This window comes from Lolium rigidum, chromosome 4, assembly GCF_022539505.1.
Source record: "Lolium rigidum isolate FL_2022 chromosome 4, APGP_CSIRO_Lrig_0.1, whole genome shotgun sequence".
NCBI lineage: Eukaryota > Viridiplantae > Streptophyta > Magnoliopsida > Poales > Poaceae > Lolium > Lolium rigidum.
Window position 1 is genome coordinate 266,804,920 of NC_061511.1, and position 14,038 is coordinate 266,818,957.

General features: G+C 41.7%; 2 protein-coding genes across 5 annotated transcripts; one reads left to right on the plus strand and one right to left on the minus strand.

The window, feature by feature from the left end:
• The first annotated feature begins 638 nt into the window (after positions 1 to 638).
• LOC124707689 (probable LRR receptor-like serine/threonine-protein kinase At1g06840) lies at positions 639 to 8,456 on the plus strand. 4 transcript variants are annotated; one of them, XM_047239352.1, is made up of 21 exons: positions 639 to 903; positions 1,509 to 1,676; positions 1,940 to 2,084; positions 2,564 to 2,635; positions 2,962 to 3,033; positions 3,459 to 3,602; positions 3,697 to 3,768; positions 3,879 to 3,950; positions 4,037 to 4,111; positions 4,244 to 4,312; positions 4,581 to 4,649; positions 4,715 to 4,786; positions 5,157 to 5,243; positions 5,332 to 5,400; positions 5,540 to 6,036; positions 6,180 to 6,338; positions 6,455 to 6,738; positions 6,882 to 6,933; positions 7,251 to 7,501; positions 7,581 to 7,715; positions 7,935 to 8,456. In XM_047239352.1, exons 2-21 carry the CDS (start codon positions 1,577 to 1,579, stop codon positions 8,280 to 8,282), a joined length of 2,844 nt encoding a protein of 947 aa, XP_047095308.1. In that variant the 5' UTR covers positions 639 to 903; positions 1,509 to 1,576; the 3' UTR covers positions 8,283 to 8,456. The 4 variants fall into 4 exon arrangements, with proteins under 4 accessions (XP_047095308.1, XP_047095309.1, XP_047095310.1 ...); XM_047239353.1 differs by having other exon boundaries at positions 1,518 to 1,676; XM_047239354.1 differs by lacking the exons at positions 639 to 903; positions 1,509 to 1,676 and having other exon boundaries at positions 2,014 to 2,084; positions 2,564 to 2,606.
• Positions 8,457 to 8,779: 323 nt separating this feature from the next.
• On the minus strand, positions 8,780 to 11,819 carry LOC124706489 (B3 domain-containing protein Os05g0481400-like). The gene is made up of 7 exons (XM_047238153.1): positions 11,730 to 11,819; positions 11,448 to 11,507; positions 11,262 to 11,360; positions 9,964 to 9,998; positions 9,706 to 9,877; positions 9,409 to 9,615; positions 8,780 to 8,968 (listed from the first exon to the last, which is right to left on the minus strand). Exons 1-7 carry the CDS (start codon positions 11,817 to 11,819, stop codon positions 8,780 to 8,782), a joined length of 852 nt encoding a protein of 283 aa, XP_047094109.1.
• Between the last annotated feature and the right edge of the window lie 2,219 nt (positions 11,820 to 14,038).

Consider the following 14,038-nt stretch of genomic DNA (forward strand, 5'->3'; position numbering starts at 1 on the left):
GAAAAAGGAACCATAGTATATTGTGCTTCCAATATTAGTTATTTTTTCACTTGATCATAAATGACATTAATTTCTTTGCAGAGCATTTAGAAACAAAAATATCCTACAAAGAATCTCTAGAAAAATGCAAAAAAATGAAATATCAAAAAAAGAATGCAAGAATACTCTCGTCCACTAGTCATTGTTCTAGAGGAAAAGAGGCAAGAGGGAGAAACTATAGAAAAACCCCGCTAGCTAGGGTTTTGGCGTGTCTCTTCTCCTCACCCTCTCTTAGAAACTTTGCTTATTTACTTGAGCATGCGACAGTTTCAAAAACCTGAATGTATTTTTGATAAATCTACTCAACGCAGTTTTCCTCAAGAATGTTTTTACACTGGTTTCAAGATATCTAGATCGATACCTGAACCCCACAAAGTAAAAGAAAAGAAAACAATGATGCTAGATCAGGCTAAGTAGATATTGAAATAGTAGGTTTCTATAAGGGCCAGCATGCAAATCGCATAAGAAATTCCAGCACTACTGAAATTCTACACTCAAGAGTCTCAGACAGCAGCCAGGCCGAGCTTCCCAAATCCCCCGACCAATATAACGCGCGCCACGACGGCGCCTACAATCAACCAGTCTCGCCTCGTCCCCTCTTTTGTCTCCACCCTCCTCTCTTCGCTACCACCAGCACGGCAGCACGACACAGGTCCCGCAGCTACGCGGACGCAGCGACCGGATTACTGCCGGAGGCTAGACGAGAATCGCTGTGCCCGTGTGTCTCGGCGGCGGAGTAAGCAAAGAGGGCAGGGTATCCGGGCTCCGGGGAGACGCCGGCGGTGCAAGGCTTGCCACCCCCTTCCCCCTCCGGTTTTCCTGGCTTCTTCTTGCGAGCAGGAATTCTGTGCGTGTGATTTCGAGGTTCGTCCGTTCTCTCTGAAATTCTTCCTTCTGGTTACTGCATGCTGGTGGCGTTTAGGCGCGTCTCTGATAATCCTGTTCTTGGTCAAGTTAGATTCTGCTGCGCCTCAACCCTCATGCTCTCATCTTTTGTTGATAAATCTTTGTTCCGGATGGTTCTGATTTGATGCCTTCCGACATTTCCGACTGTCCCCTTTTGCCTTTGGATCTTTGTTCTAAAACTGTCACAAAATATTTTACTCTTTCAAGTGTAGGTTCCATATTAACCGCTGCATCATCACTGTCATGGTAGTTTTGTTGACACTTTTCCATCAGCGTCGTGTAAGATATTCATGCTCGTCTGTTTTTCAGTATTTGTTTTTCAAAAAAAAAAGGTTTGATTTGATCGCTCTGAGAGGAGCCCTACTTGCTGGGCAAATGAGTGGTAGGTGCACGGTGCATGTGACTATTATCAATATTCGAGCATCAGCTCCCTTTCCATTAAAAATATCATGCAAGGACAAACAGTTCTAATACTATATGTTTTCTTGTCGTACCATCGGCATCAAGGACAGTTTCGGTTGCAATGAACCACAATTAATCACTGTTTTGTTTTTCTTGGTTAGGATCCACAGCTTGGGAGTTTTTTCGTTTGGGGATGTGAGAAGTTCCTGCTGATTATTCCCTGAGAAACATGGCCAATTATGGAGGTGACCTCTGTGCTGTGGTTATCCTGGTCGCCTTGCTCCCTTGTTTGGACGTTGCACTGGGGCAGAGTACTGACCCTTCAGAAGGTAATCAATCCCTTGCTGGCGTGCATACTTCATAGTTTACAATCTTGTATGTCACTGCTTCCATCGTGCTATGAACGAGTTCGCTAATGGAACTTGTAACAAGAAAAATCAACTTCTTTTGCTAGCAAGCAATGCCTGTCCACAGAAATATGTAATGTTCAGTGCAGATAGCACTTTATTTCACTATGCTATCTTGGGTTTCTTACCTGCAAATTTGCAAAACCTTTTCATACAAACTGAATGTTTTATTCCGCATAATGCAGTCGATGCACTCAGGGCTATCAAGGGAAGCTTACTTGATCCTATGAATAACCTTGACAACTGGAACAGGGGAGATCCATGCACATCAAACTGGACAGGAGTTTTCTGCCACAAAACCAATGATGCACATCTTCATGTAACAGAATTGTATGAATACTACTATTTAATTTTTTCAACGTATCTACGTATATTTTTGTTCTTTATACTCTGCTTTGTTTGTTGTATTTTCGTAATTGAGCTCTCTACTGGAGATAAACAACAGAAAATATTGTTCATAAATAGTAGCCTTTTCGGTACATATTTTATCCACACACCCATAAGCTGTTCATGTAAAACTAAATGTATTCCCTAAAAGTATCTCATCAACATAGTAAATATTTTACTCAGAAGTAAAACAGCATTTGCCTTTACCGGTAAGTGGTAACTCTGCAAGTCTGCATCTCCCTTGATATTGGTAATTTTTCCTACCAGATACTAGTTGTAGAAAATGGAGTCAAATATTACAACAATAACTGGAACACTAGTCCTGCATAAGATCCAGATTTGCAGGTCCAAGTCACTGCTGGAGCTTATTTGGTAAGGCATATTTCTGTGTTGTTCCTGATAGCATATTTTATTCAATGCAGACAGCTGTTTAAGAGGAACCTGTCTGGAACTTTGGCACCAGAGGTCAGTCTTCTATCTCAGCTGAAAACACTGTAAGTACTACTCTGATGTGTGAAGTTGCTGATTCCTCAAGTTCTTCCGCATTTCTTAAATATCAAGCCTGGATACATTTCACTGTATTCTCAATAGATGTATAAGTTCATGGTGACTTATTAGAAATTTGATTAAAAAAAAGGCTTAAGCTGTCCTACTTGGTGGGAGGTTACTGGGAGAAGAGTTTGTTCTCAATAATGTTCTGAAACTTTATTATATCCAGATGTCTATTGTGTCTATGGCATGCTTATAGACTTATAGTAGCTATTAATTTTATCCTCAAGCTATTCTATTGTACATTACCTAACTGTTGTTTTTCTTGAAGGGACTTTATGTGGAACAATTTATCAGGAAGCATCCCAAAAGAGATAGGCAACATCACTACACTCAAACTAATGTAAGTCCTATCTGTTGACTTGACTTCCCCTCTTCAAGGCATAGAAATCAATGAACCTTCCAAAGTACAAAATCTGTCACATTTTCATTTCTTGTGCTTTAGCACTTGATCACTGCTCTTGGTTCACATTTTCACGCTTTCCCTTTTACACAAGGACAGTTGCCCAAGTATCTACTGGACTTATAGAAACTCAAACAATCTTACCTAACTTACTGTGGTCAACGTTACTGTATTTCTGTTCCTTTGCTGTCAAATACTTCTTCTGCAAGTTACTTTTGCATAGAAGTACTACATTTGTTTCTTCTCACCTCCCGTTTGAACCATCCATCATGTGTTAACCTTGTTGTGTTCATATAAGAATACCAGCACCACTTCTTACTTTTACCTATCCGACAAAGCTAATTATTATTTTACTTATTTTGCAGACTACTGAATGGCAATCAGCTCTCTGGTTCCTTACCAGATGAGATTGGCAACCTTCAAAACTTAAACAGGTTACAAGTTGACCAAAACCAAATAGTAGGCCCGATTCCGAAGTCATTTGCCAACCTAAGAAGTGCGAAACATATGTAAGAATAGTTCATTCCATTTTTTATATGGTTTGCTAATTGCTATCACTGTGTACATTTTGCCAACCTAACATCAGTTTTTGATTCATTTCAGTCACATGAACAACAATTCATTAAGTGGACAAATCCCATCTGAGTTGTCAAGACTGCCAGTGCTTCTTCACCTGTATGTGGAAGTCTATTTGCTTCCCCTATTTTTCTTCTTATGCAAGTTTCAGTAAAAAGTATTGAATCGTCTTTATTTCGTAATATAACTAACATTTTGCAATTTTGCAGCCTTGTTGATAATAACAATCTGTCTGGATCTCTTCCTCCCGAATTTGCGGGGGCACCTGCTTTGAAAATACTGTATGTACCCCATTACCAAGCTGAGGAAAACAGTTTCTCATATAAAAAAAAACACCCGTTACTTATATTCATATGTTTGTGTCCAGTCAGGCTGACAACAATAACTTCAGCGGAAGTTCCATCCCTAATACATACAACAACATATCAACATTACTGAAGCTGTAAGTTTATTTCTGTACCCATATTCTATACAACGTTAAGTACCTTCATATGATGATTTTTCAACATGCCAATATCCATTTGCATAATATACAGTTGAACTGAATATGTCAAAATACTTCTTATGTTATCAGGAGTCTTAGAAACTGCAGCTTGCAGGGCACCATTCCTGACCTGAGTGGCATTTCTCAACTTGTCTATCTGTGAGTATACGTGTTGCTGAAAGTACAACTCAGTTTTACTTTCCCATTAGTATCTTTTGACGTTATGGCCAGTGCTTGCTACTTTGAACGTGGCACTTGGTACTTTTCATTACGATGATTTGTGTTTGAGAGTAGTAATTTGTGCTGAAAAATTTACTGAATTTGAAAATTTCTGTAAAAATGGGTGACCACCTTTTCTGTCCATTAAATTCAAGAAATAACTCCACAGGTGTCTAAACTGTAAAGTATTATTCACATGCATTTTCAGGGATCTTAGCTGGAACAAGCTGACAGGATCTATACCGACTAATAAGCTTGCTTCAAACATCACTACAATGTATGTGCCTCTGATATTGTTTGTCTAGTTTATTTAGTCATTGTCTAATTTCTGCTTTCTGGCAGTGATTTGTCACAGAACATGCTTAATGGAACTGTCCCATTTAACTTCTCAGGACTTCCTAATCTTCAGATTTTGTAAGTGTAACACTCAGCTTAGTAAATTTTGTTTCAGACATCTTTGTCTTAAATTAGAATACTGAATACAACTTTGCATCTGCTTCTGTATTATTCCCAGACTAAATAGTTTGATCAACTCACATATATCTTACAAATCATACTTATTTTATTTTTCATTCGATATGATTTCATACCATGTAACCATATAAAAGTACTTGATAACTTCTTGATATTAATATATTACCCTTTATCGTTAAAAAATGAAGTCATATCATGTATGACTTATTTATTTGCATAAAAATATTTGCACATATGGAAATACATAAGACTTCCAAGTAAGCATATAATTTTATGTATTTTTTATCAACGTGATAATTTCATTTTGCAGGTCTGTTGAAAACAATCATCTAGATGGTGCTGTTCCCTCAACAATCTGGAATGACGTCATTCTTACTGGAAATCGGAGCCTTATCCTGTATGATCCCTTTTGCAGATTTTTTCCACTAGTAATTACTATATAGTATATTTAATTTAATTTAATTTAAACCTATTTTATTTTGCAGGGACTTCCAAAATAATTCTCTGAAGACAATTCCAGCTGCATTTAATCCTCCCCAAAATGTTACTGTAATGTACGCTCACATTCATATATGCAATGCATTAGCAATTTGCATTCGTACATAAACATATTGATAGTTTGTGTGTAGAGGAATTATATTTCACTGTAAACATGTAATGGATAGTAATCACTACTGCTGTCAATTTGTGTAGGTTGAGTGGAAACCCTGTATGTGGGAATTCTAGTGGAACTCCAATAGACAACCTTTGTCAACCCCGGTCAGCAAACCAGCAAACTTCTAAACAGATACAGGGAACTAGCTTAAATTGTTCGCCTTGCCCAACGGATAAAAATTATGAGTACAACCCGTCATCTCCTATACCTTGTTTTTGTGCCGTGCCACTTGGAGTTGGACTTCGACTGAAGAGTCCGGGAATCACAGACTTCTATCCATATGAAGGTGCCTTTGGGGTCGACGTAACATCTTTATTGGAACTGTTTGTTTACCAGCTGCATATTGAGCATTACATATGGGAGGTGGGCCCAAGGCTCAACATGCATCTGAAATTATTTCCAAGCAATACAAGTTTGTTCAATATGTCCGAGGTTGTGCGACTCAGACATGTACTTGCCGGATGGGAAATTACTCTTCTAGATCTGTTTGGTCCATATGAGCTTCTCAACTTCACGCTTGGTTCCTATGCAGATGGTATGCTCACTTTGAAGCTAATTAAATTGCAAACATAATTATTTGACTCGTGATTCATTCAGTTCTATGGCCTCACTGTACTATGGTCAGTTACTCCCATCAGTTAGTAGTAACATGTATTTTGTGTGACATGTTTTTCGCAGAGTACCCAAATGCAGCTTCATCAGGCGTAAGCAAGGCTGCGATGGGTGGTATCCTGGCAAGCACAATAGTTGTCGCGTTTGCACTTTCTACAGTAGTTACTATTCTTATAATGAGAAGGCGTTCAAGACATAGAAGTAGAACAGTTTCAAGACGATCATGTAAGTCATTATATACCTTTTGCAAGCAATAAGATGGTTCAGCAAATAAACGTTGCTAGTAGACATCTTGTTAAAGGGTTAGCACCTGAAGATTTGTATCACATTGCCATTTGCAGTGTCAAGATTTTCTGTCAAAATTGACGGTGTGAGGTGCTTCAAATTTGAAGAAATGGCTAGGGCCACCAATAACTTTGATATACTAGCTCAAGTTGGTCAAGGAGGTTATGGAAAGGTCTATAGAGGAACTCTAGATGATGGAGAAATTGTAGCAATCAAACGGGCACATGAGGATTCTCTGCAAGGTTCAAAGGAGTTCTGCACAGAAATAGAGTTGTTATCCAGATTGCATCATCGGAATCTGGTTTCATTAGTTGGTTATTGTGATGAAGAAGATGAACAGGTACATCTCTTTTGTTTGAACTACTAATATATATATGATTTTTTTCAAATTCATACAGATAAGCAGATGAGCTTTATGCTACACTGAAGAACATGCCTATTAACTTGCGGTACTCATGCTGTCATGTGAAATGTGTTTTGCAGATGCTAGTTTATGAGTTCATGCCAAACGGCACTTTACGCGATCATCTTTCTTGTAAGTACACGGAGAGCCCATATTGTCCAATTTTATTCACTTCTGTTACATTTTTATTTTCAATACTACATGGATTTTGTAGGCCTAGTTGGCGAATCCTGGCCTCCCACCCAAACTGGGCAAGGGCTCTTATTTTCCAGATCATCTATACATTCATCAGTTTCAGGAATCTTACTTATAGATGTGTTTGTGCCAGTTAATTATGCTTCGAAACTCTTGAAAGTTTAGTGTGTAGAACTGGATAATTTGACTTGTTCAAAATGTTTTCCGACATTCAGCGCCTTGCCTTATGTTACATTCTTTTTCTCCAATCCTAGCCAAGTCCAAACGATCTCCTGGCTTTGGTTTGAGGTTGCACGTTGCATTGGGTGCTTCCAAGGGAATTCTGTATCTACACACTGATGCAAACCCTCCTATATTTCACCGTGATGTGAAGGCCAGTAACATTCTGTTGGACTCAAAATTTGTTGCAAAGGTGGCTGACTTTGGTCTTTCGAGGCTTGCTCCGGTGCCAGATATTGAAGGGACATTAGCAGGTCATGTTTCCACTGTTGTTAAAGGCACACCGGTAAGTATTAGTTACACCGGAGATCTTACAGTTGCCCTGCTTTCTTGCAGAGCAGTAATGTTTCCTTTCTTTTTGGCAGGGGTATCTTGATCCAGAATACTTCCTGACTCATAAATTGACGGACAAGAGTGACGTGTATAGCCTTGGCGTTGTGTTTCTTGAAATGCTGACTGGGATGAAGCCAATTGAGCATGGTAAAAACATAGTGAGAGAGGTAAACAATCACTTCAAACTGTAGTTTTAGCTAACTTTTGGAAATCTATATAAGCATAAATATGGTTGTGCTACAGTGCTATCTGTGGTTACCTTATAATGAGTGGATACCAGTGGATTAATACGTTTCTGCAGAGAAAATGACAACAATATTCAGTATACATGAATTTGAGTGGAACACCAACAGTCTACTGAAAGAACTACATTTTGCATGTTATAGGTAAACAAAGCGTACCAATCAGGCGATATTTCTGAAATCGTTGACAGCCGGATGGGCATGTGTCCTCCAGACTGCATCAGCAGGTTCCTCTTGCTAGCAACCAAGTGCTGTCAGGACGAGACTGATGACAGACCTTCCATGTCAGAGATCGTCCGAGAACTCGAGGCCATCATGAGGATGATGCCCGAGGTGGATTTTGTTTTGCTGGAGACCACAGACACAGACTCGGCTGATATGACCAAATCCTTGTCAACTGCTTCAGCAACTGGAACTTCCTTTGTCTCACAGACTTCTGGCAGTGTCAATGCCAACAGTGGTGTGCTCTCTGGGGTGCTGACTCCTCGATGATCTTGCTGTTTTCGTGGTGTTGTCACTTTTAAATGCAACGATGTTTTGTGGCCTTGACTTGTTACACTAGGATCCTTTGTGTTGTAGTACTAATTAATTAGTCAGGTTTGATGTAAAATATATATTGTGAATGAACAACTGAGGAATAGTGACATGAGCTATGAATCTATCTTCGAACATGTACACAGTACACAGAAAATAGCATCGCCAATCATGTAAACAGAATTGAGAAACCAACATTGCAGCGGTTGAAACACCAAATTAGCATAACATGGAGGGGTTATGAGTGCTCGATTACTGGTGCTGAAAGATATCTTTACATGTTAAATCTAGGCAATGGAAGGGTAATTACTGAACACCCCATATTTCCAGAAAGAGGCCAACAAAAAGATGCAAAACAGATGACCTGGTAGGAGAGCACATTGCTGATACAGCAACACAACATACTTGCCCTAAGTACCTATATTTTGGGTCTGATGGATCTAACAAGAACACTACTATCTCCCACGGAGCTTCCTTCGTTTAGCTCCTACGAGAGGTTGAGGGCTAGAAGGGGCTTCAGAAGCAGGTGAATCTGTCTGGTCAGGCTCTTCCTGGGCTGAATCGCTGTCCATTGTATCCACATCAGCAGTCTTATCACCAGGCTTGGCTTCATTTGCATCCTCAATAGCTTTAAAAATGTAAACCTGCAACAAATAAAGAATGGCAGCTTTGCAAGTAAGTCAAACCCCAAAACTGTGGCTGAATATACATACGAACAAATGGCTAGGCTGATGTTTATCAATGTTTGAGTACACATGCAACACAGTGCCTCAGCTTACAGTAGTACAAATATACTATAAGAAATTAGGAATAGCACACATATTTTCTTACTTGCCAATTCCATGTTCACATTGATACATTAGGGGCTCTTGCCTAATTATACTTGCATACTCACTCAAAGGGACTCTTGCCTAATTATACTTGCATACTCACTCAAAGGGATTCATGTTAGAAATTTATGATTTTGTTTTCACTTCTGTAGTTCTGTTTGTGCTCCTTAATTGTCAGTTGGGACATAATTACCAGTTTTTGCAATGATGATGTGGAAGTTTTCTTAGTAAGTAACTAAGTATAAAAAAAGTACCTTGAATCTATCAGGCTCAGCCAATTCAAAGACCAATGAATCCCCATCTTCCAGATCATGGTGCATCGAAAAGCCTCTCCATCCGCCACTCAGACCTGTTCGAGTTCCAATGTATACAACATCAAACTCACCACCCTCTTCATCCTCCAGCACCATTTTATACTCACTGGGAGGCAGATGATCTTTGCAAAACCTAGAAGGCAGACCCTTGCATAACAGAAAATTGATGATGCTTTTTTAGTTGATAATAATATGTATAAATATTAGTTAAACAGCATACAGAGAGCACCAACTTACAAGCCAAAAGCAGCCAGATACATGTGATCGAACCATGGGCTTAACAAACGATAGGTTGCCAGCGTCCAGACTATCTTGAAATTTCTCAGCTCTTTTAAAAGCACGCTTTTGTTGCTGATAAGAAGAAATTCTTCCAGTGTATCCCCTTCCATTGTCTGGACCTTTGCTAACCCTGGTCAACACAGGCAAGTAGCCGATTACTTCAAGGGTGGGACAACCGTGTGCAAGATAATCCAACAAAGCTAATGAAAGTATTACCTTCTGCGGCGCACAAAATTGTCAACTTCAGGTAACTGTGAGAAGAATCAAAGACAACTTAGTATCAATTGCAAAGCAAAACAAATCATTACTTCAGGAACAAAATGAAAGGGTGTCCTTGCATTACAGCTCTAACCAAGTAAAACTATAATAGGGGGACAAAATCAAGGAACTAAGGACCCATGTGTAAAGTATACATCTGAGGTCGTCATGAACTTCACAAAAGCAGGATATGAAAGTTTTTTTTCAATCTGCAATTATAATCTACATATTAGAAACATTACAACACTATCTTACTACATATTGCATATGTTTCATTCTCTCAAAATAAAAACAAACAATTTTAGCTATGTACGCAATCATACCACAGGACGCCGGCCCCCCACCCAAACAACATTAACCCCAGCCCAATTAATGCATCAGATTGCAAGGATGAAAGAGACAACTGTAAACAGAATATATCCTCCTTCAGACAGGGCATGGCAACTACTTAACATGACCAAAAAAAACAGAGACTCTCCTGCAAAGGGAACAAGACAACTAGGAAACACTACAACTGTAAACAAGTAAAACTATACTTGGGGTACAAAATAAAGGCACTAAGGAGTAAGGCCATTTATAAGATACTCATCAGAGGATGTGAAAGTTTTTTTCAATCTGCAATTATTATCTACATATGTAGAAACATAACAACACTATCTTCATATAGCACACAATTTTAACTATGTAAACAATCGCAGAACAGGACGCCACAGTCCCAAATTGGTCACCCATATAACATTCACCCGAGCCTAATTAATGCATCAGATTGCAAGAGTGAAAGAGACAACTTTCAACAGGATATATCTTCCTTCAAACACAGTACACATAAAAAAAAAAGCGAATCTCCTTCAAACAAAGTATGAAAACTAGGAAACACTACAGCTCTAACAAAGTAAAACTATAACTGAGGACAAAATCAAGGCACTAAGGACCCATTTGGCAAATACTCATCTGAAGTTGACATGAAATTCAGAAAACAAGATATGTAAGATTATTTGTTAATTTGCAGTTATTTTAGGTATAATTAAAAACATAACAGCAATATACAACTTCATGTAGCACATGTTTTTCATGGCTGTTAGGAGGGCACGGGAGTGTGACACCCATGGAACATAAACCCCAGCCTAATCGATGCATCAGATTGCAAGAACGAAAGAAACAACTTTGAACAAGGATACGTCCTCCTTGAAACAGAGCATGGTAGCAAGCAGTAAACTTGACAGAAGAAAAACTGCGAATCTTGCAAAGTAACTCACATCCTCCTTGTAGGAAACTGTAGTCTTGGCCCTGGAGGAGCGCCTGACTTCGGTGGCGGCCTCGAACTTCTTCCTCGGCCTGGGGCTCGCACGGGCGCTCTGCAGAAACGCAGCAGGACGAATCAAACCCGCCGCAACCAACCACGGCAGACCGACGAGTTGAAGCGATGCGAGAAAAGTAGGTACCTTGCCCTGCTGCCTGGTCGCCTGGACCAAGCTCTTGGCCATCTTGGAAATGCCCAGACTCTGCAGAAAAAGGGGAACGGTACAGAGGAAAATCAGTGGCCTGAAAACCCCAATGCGTGCGTAGATCGGAATCGGAGCCGCTGCGAAGAATCCGCGGAGAAAGTCGGCGGTGGCCAGTGAGGGCCGTCACGAAATGGTTGATCTTTTGCCGGATGTGAGTCGGGGGAAGAGATCGAGAGAGGGTGGAACGGAAGAAAGGTGGTTGTTTTGGTGCGTGCGTACCTCGAGGTGCTTGAGGTTGTCGAGGATCCGCTTCCTGCGCTCCTCCTCGTAGGCGGCGCCCGGGCCGGCGCTGGCGGTCTCCGTCGCCATGGGGCTGGCTCCTTCCTCCGCAGGTCCGCGAATCAAGGGGAGGGTCAAAGAAAGTCGTGTTCTTTTGGGGAGAGAGAGGGCTGCTTGCCTTGTTGGGGAGGGGAAGACGCCCACGACGGGTTTCGAATTTTGAACGTTTGACCCCAGCGGCCAGCGCCTCTTCCTCTTCGTGGGCTGGGCTGGGAGAGGCATTCGACGGTTCCTACGGGAGTGGCAACGGCCGGCGTTCCCGTGGGGCTGCCAGGTGGGCCAGACTTGCAGTTCTATGGAAGCTGCTAAGGCTCAGTTCTTTTTGCGGCTTCTCCGAGAAGCTGCTCTCCCCCAGCTTTCTGGAGAAGCCGCACCCAAAATTTAGGGAGGTTTCTGGACTAGTCTAGCCTAGACCATTTCGAAAGTCTTTCAAAATTTTGGGGGCGGCTTCTCCAGGAAGTTGGGGGATGGTAGCTTCTCGGAGAAGCCGCCAAAAGAACTAGCCTAAACCTTCTCAGGCACAAGTTTGTGCAGTTAATTCGCAAAAAAAGAACAAGTGCATGTAGTTTGATTGGCTTCGCGCTTAAAGGGCATGACCAACGCGTAGCTCTAACATGCTGTTCCGCAGGCCACGTAGGTTCGAATTGTCAGAGTAGTCGTTTCGCAGCTTGTCAGTGTCGCTTCAGTAGGAGGCGGGATCTCTAGCATATGTCGTGGGAGATAGATAGAGATACGGAGGATTGACGCCCTCCTTTCTTTTTACTGCAGAGCGCCAGAGCTAGCTATAGCTTGCGTTGGACAAAGAATCAAATAAAACTAATCATGATGCTTTAGACCTCTTTTTTATTTGAGGAAAGCATGTTCCGTATGCCACCGCTGTCCATGCCCTAAGAAGCTTGAATTCCTAACACGAACAAGACGGGGAGGTGTGGATGCAGCTTTGTTGCATATAAACAGGAACACGAAGAAAAATTTGCCAATTCGTTGCAAACATATTTACTTAGATGGCCGTGTCAACATCTTTCCATCAAAAAATGTTGCACTTTCCAGAAAATATCTAGTGTTGCCTCTCCACTACAAAAGACCGAGGAAGATGGATTTTCAACCGATAACAGACAAGGTGGAAAAATCATTATGGATGTCAAGGAAAGAACCTTACGACTGTTGGACAAGTCGTACTCACTAAGAGCATCTCTAACAGAGCCCGTAAACCACGTCGGAACCGTATTTTTCCGGCCGATTTACGGGTTCGGACTGAAAATGGCGCAGAACAGAGTCTGAACTCGCCGTCCGGCCCGAAGGGGCCCGAAAAATTTTAGACTCGACCCCTACTAATACAGACCAAAGGGTGGTTTACAGGCCCAAAACTAAACGGACTTCTCCAGCGCCGCCGTCCGTACAATCACCTCCAGCCGCCGATTTCTGGCTGCTTTGCTAAAATTATTCGACGACGACCAAGGTCGTGGCTGCAGACGAGACGTGCGACGGGCGGACAAAGCAGGCTATGGTGCGGCGTGGTGGCAGATAGGCTGCGGAGCGCTGCTGCATACGCGCGTCTAGCAGCTAGCAGCTGCATACGGGCCAAGAGCAGCTAGCAGCCGCATACGCGTATGCGCGACCAAGAGCTGCAGGTAGGCAGCAGCAATCAATCAATCTTGCGACCTGTATGCATCAATTTCAGGTGTAAGCAAGGCGGAGCGGCAACAGCAATTACGGTTGTGTCCGGCCGCGTTCGGCCAGGCCGGCCGGATCTACGCCTTGTTGAGCCGTGCGCGACCGTCCTCATTTGACCTTTAAGCTCGCGGCTGTAGTCGGGGCCGCAGCCGCCGGTCTGCACGGAAAGATCTAGGCAGCGGTCCGGATAGTTATTGTGAAGAAGAAGATGATTTTTCAAATATTCTGTTTTTCGGTTTTAGTTTACGGGTCTGTTCTGCATCAGCCGTTTTGCGATCCGTAAACACGTTTTCGGAAAATTGAACTCGAGTTTTTCGGTTTGCATTTTTACGGGCTCTGCTAGAGATGCTCTAAGACGATTATCATGGCCCTGGAAATATACTACATGGCGCTTCTTCCCTTGCTAAGGTGGGTGAGGAACAAGTTGAACAATATCACAAGGGGTTCTTTGGAAAGGACTGGTGACGACGGCGCGGAAAATGCAAATGGAGGACACTCGCTTGTCATTTGGAAGGTGGTTTGCACCCCCAAAGCAGCTCGCACGGTCTGGATGAAAGGTCTTGATTGACATAGGC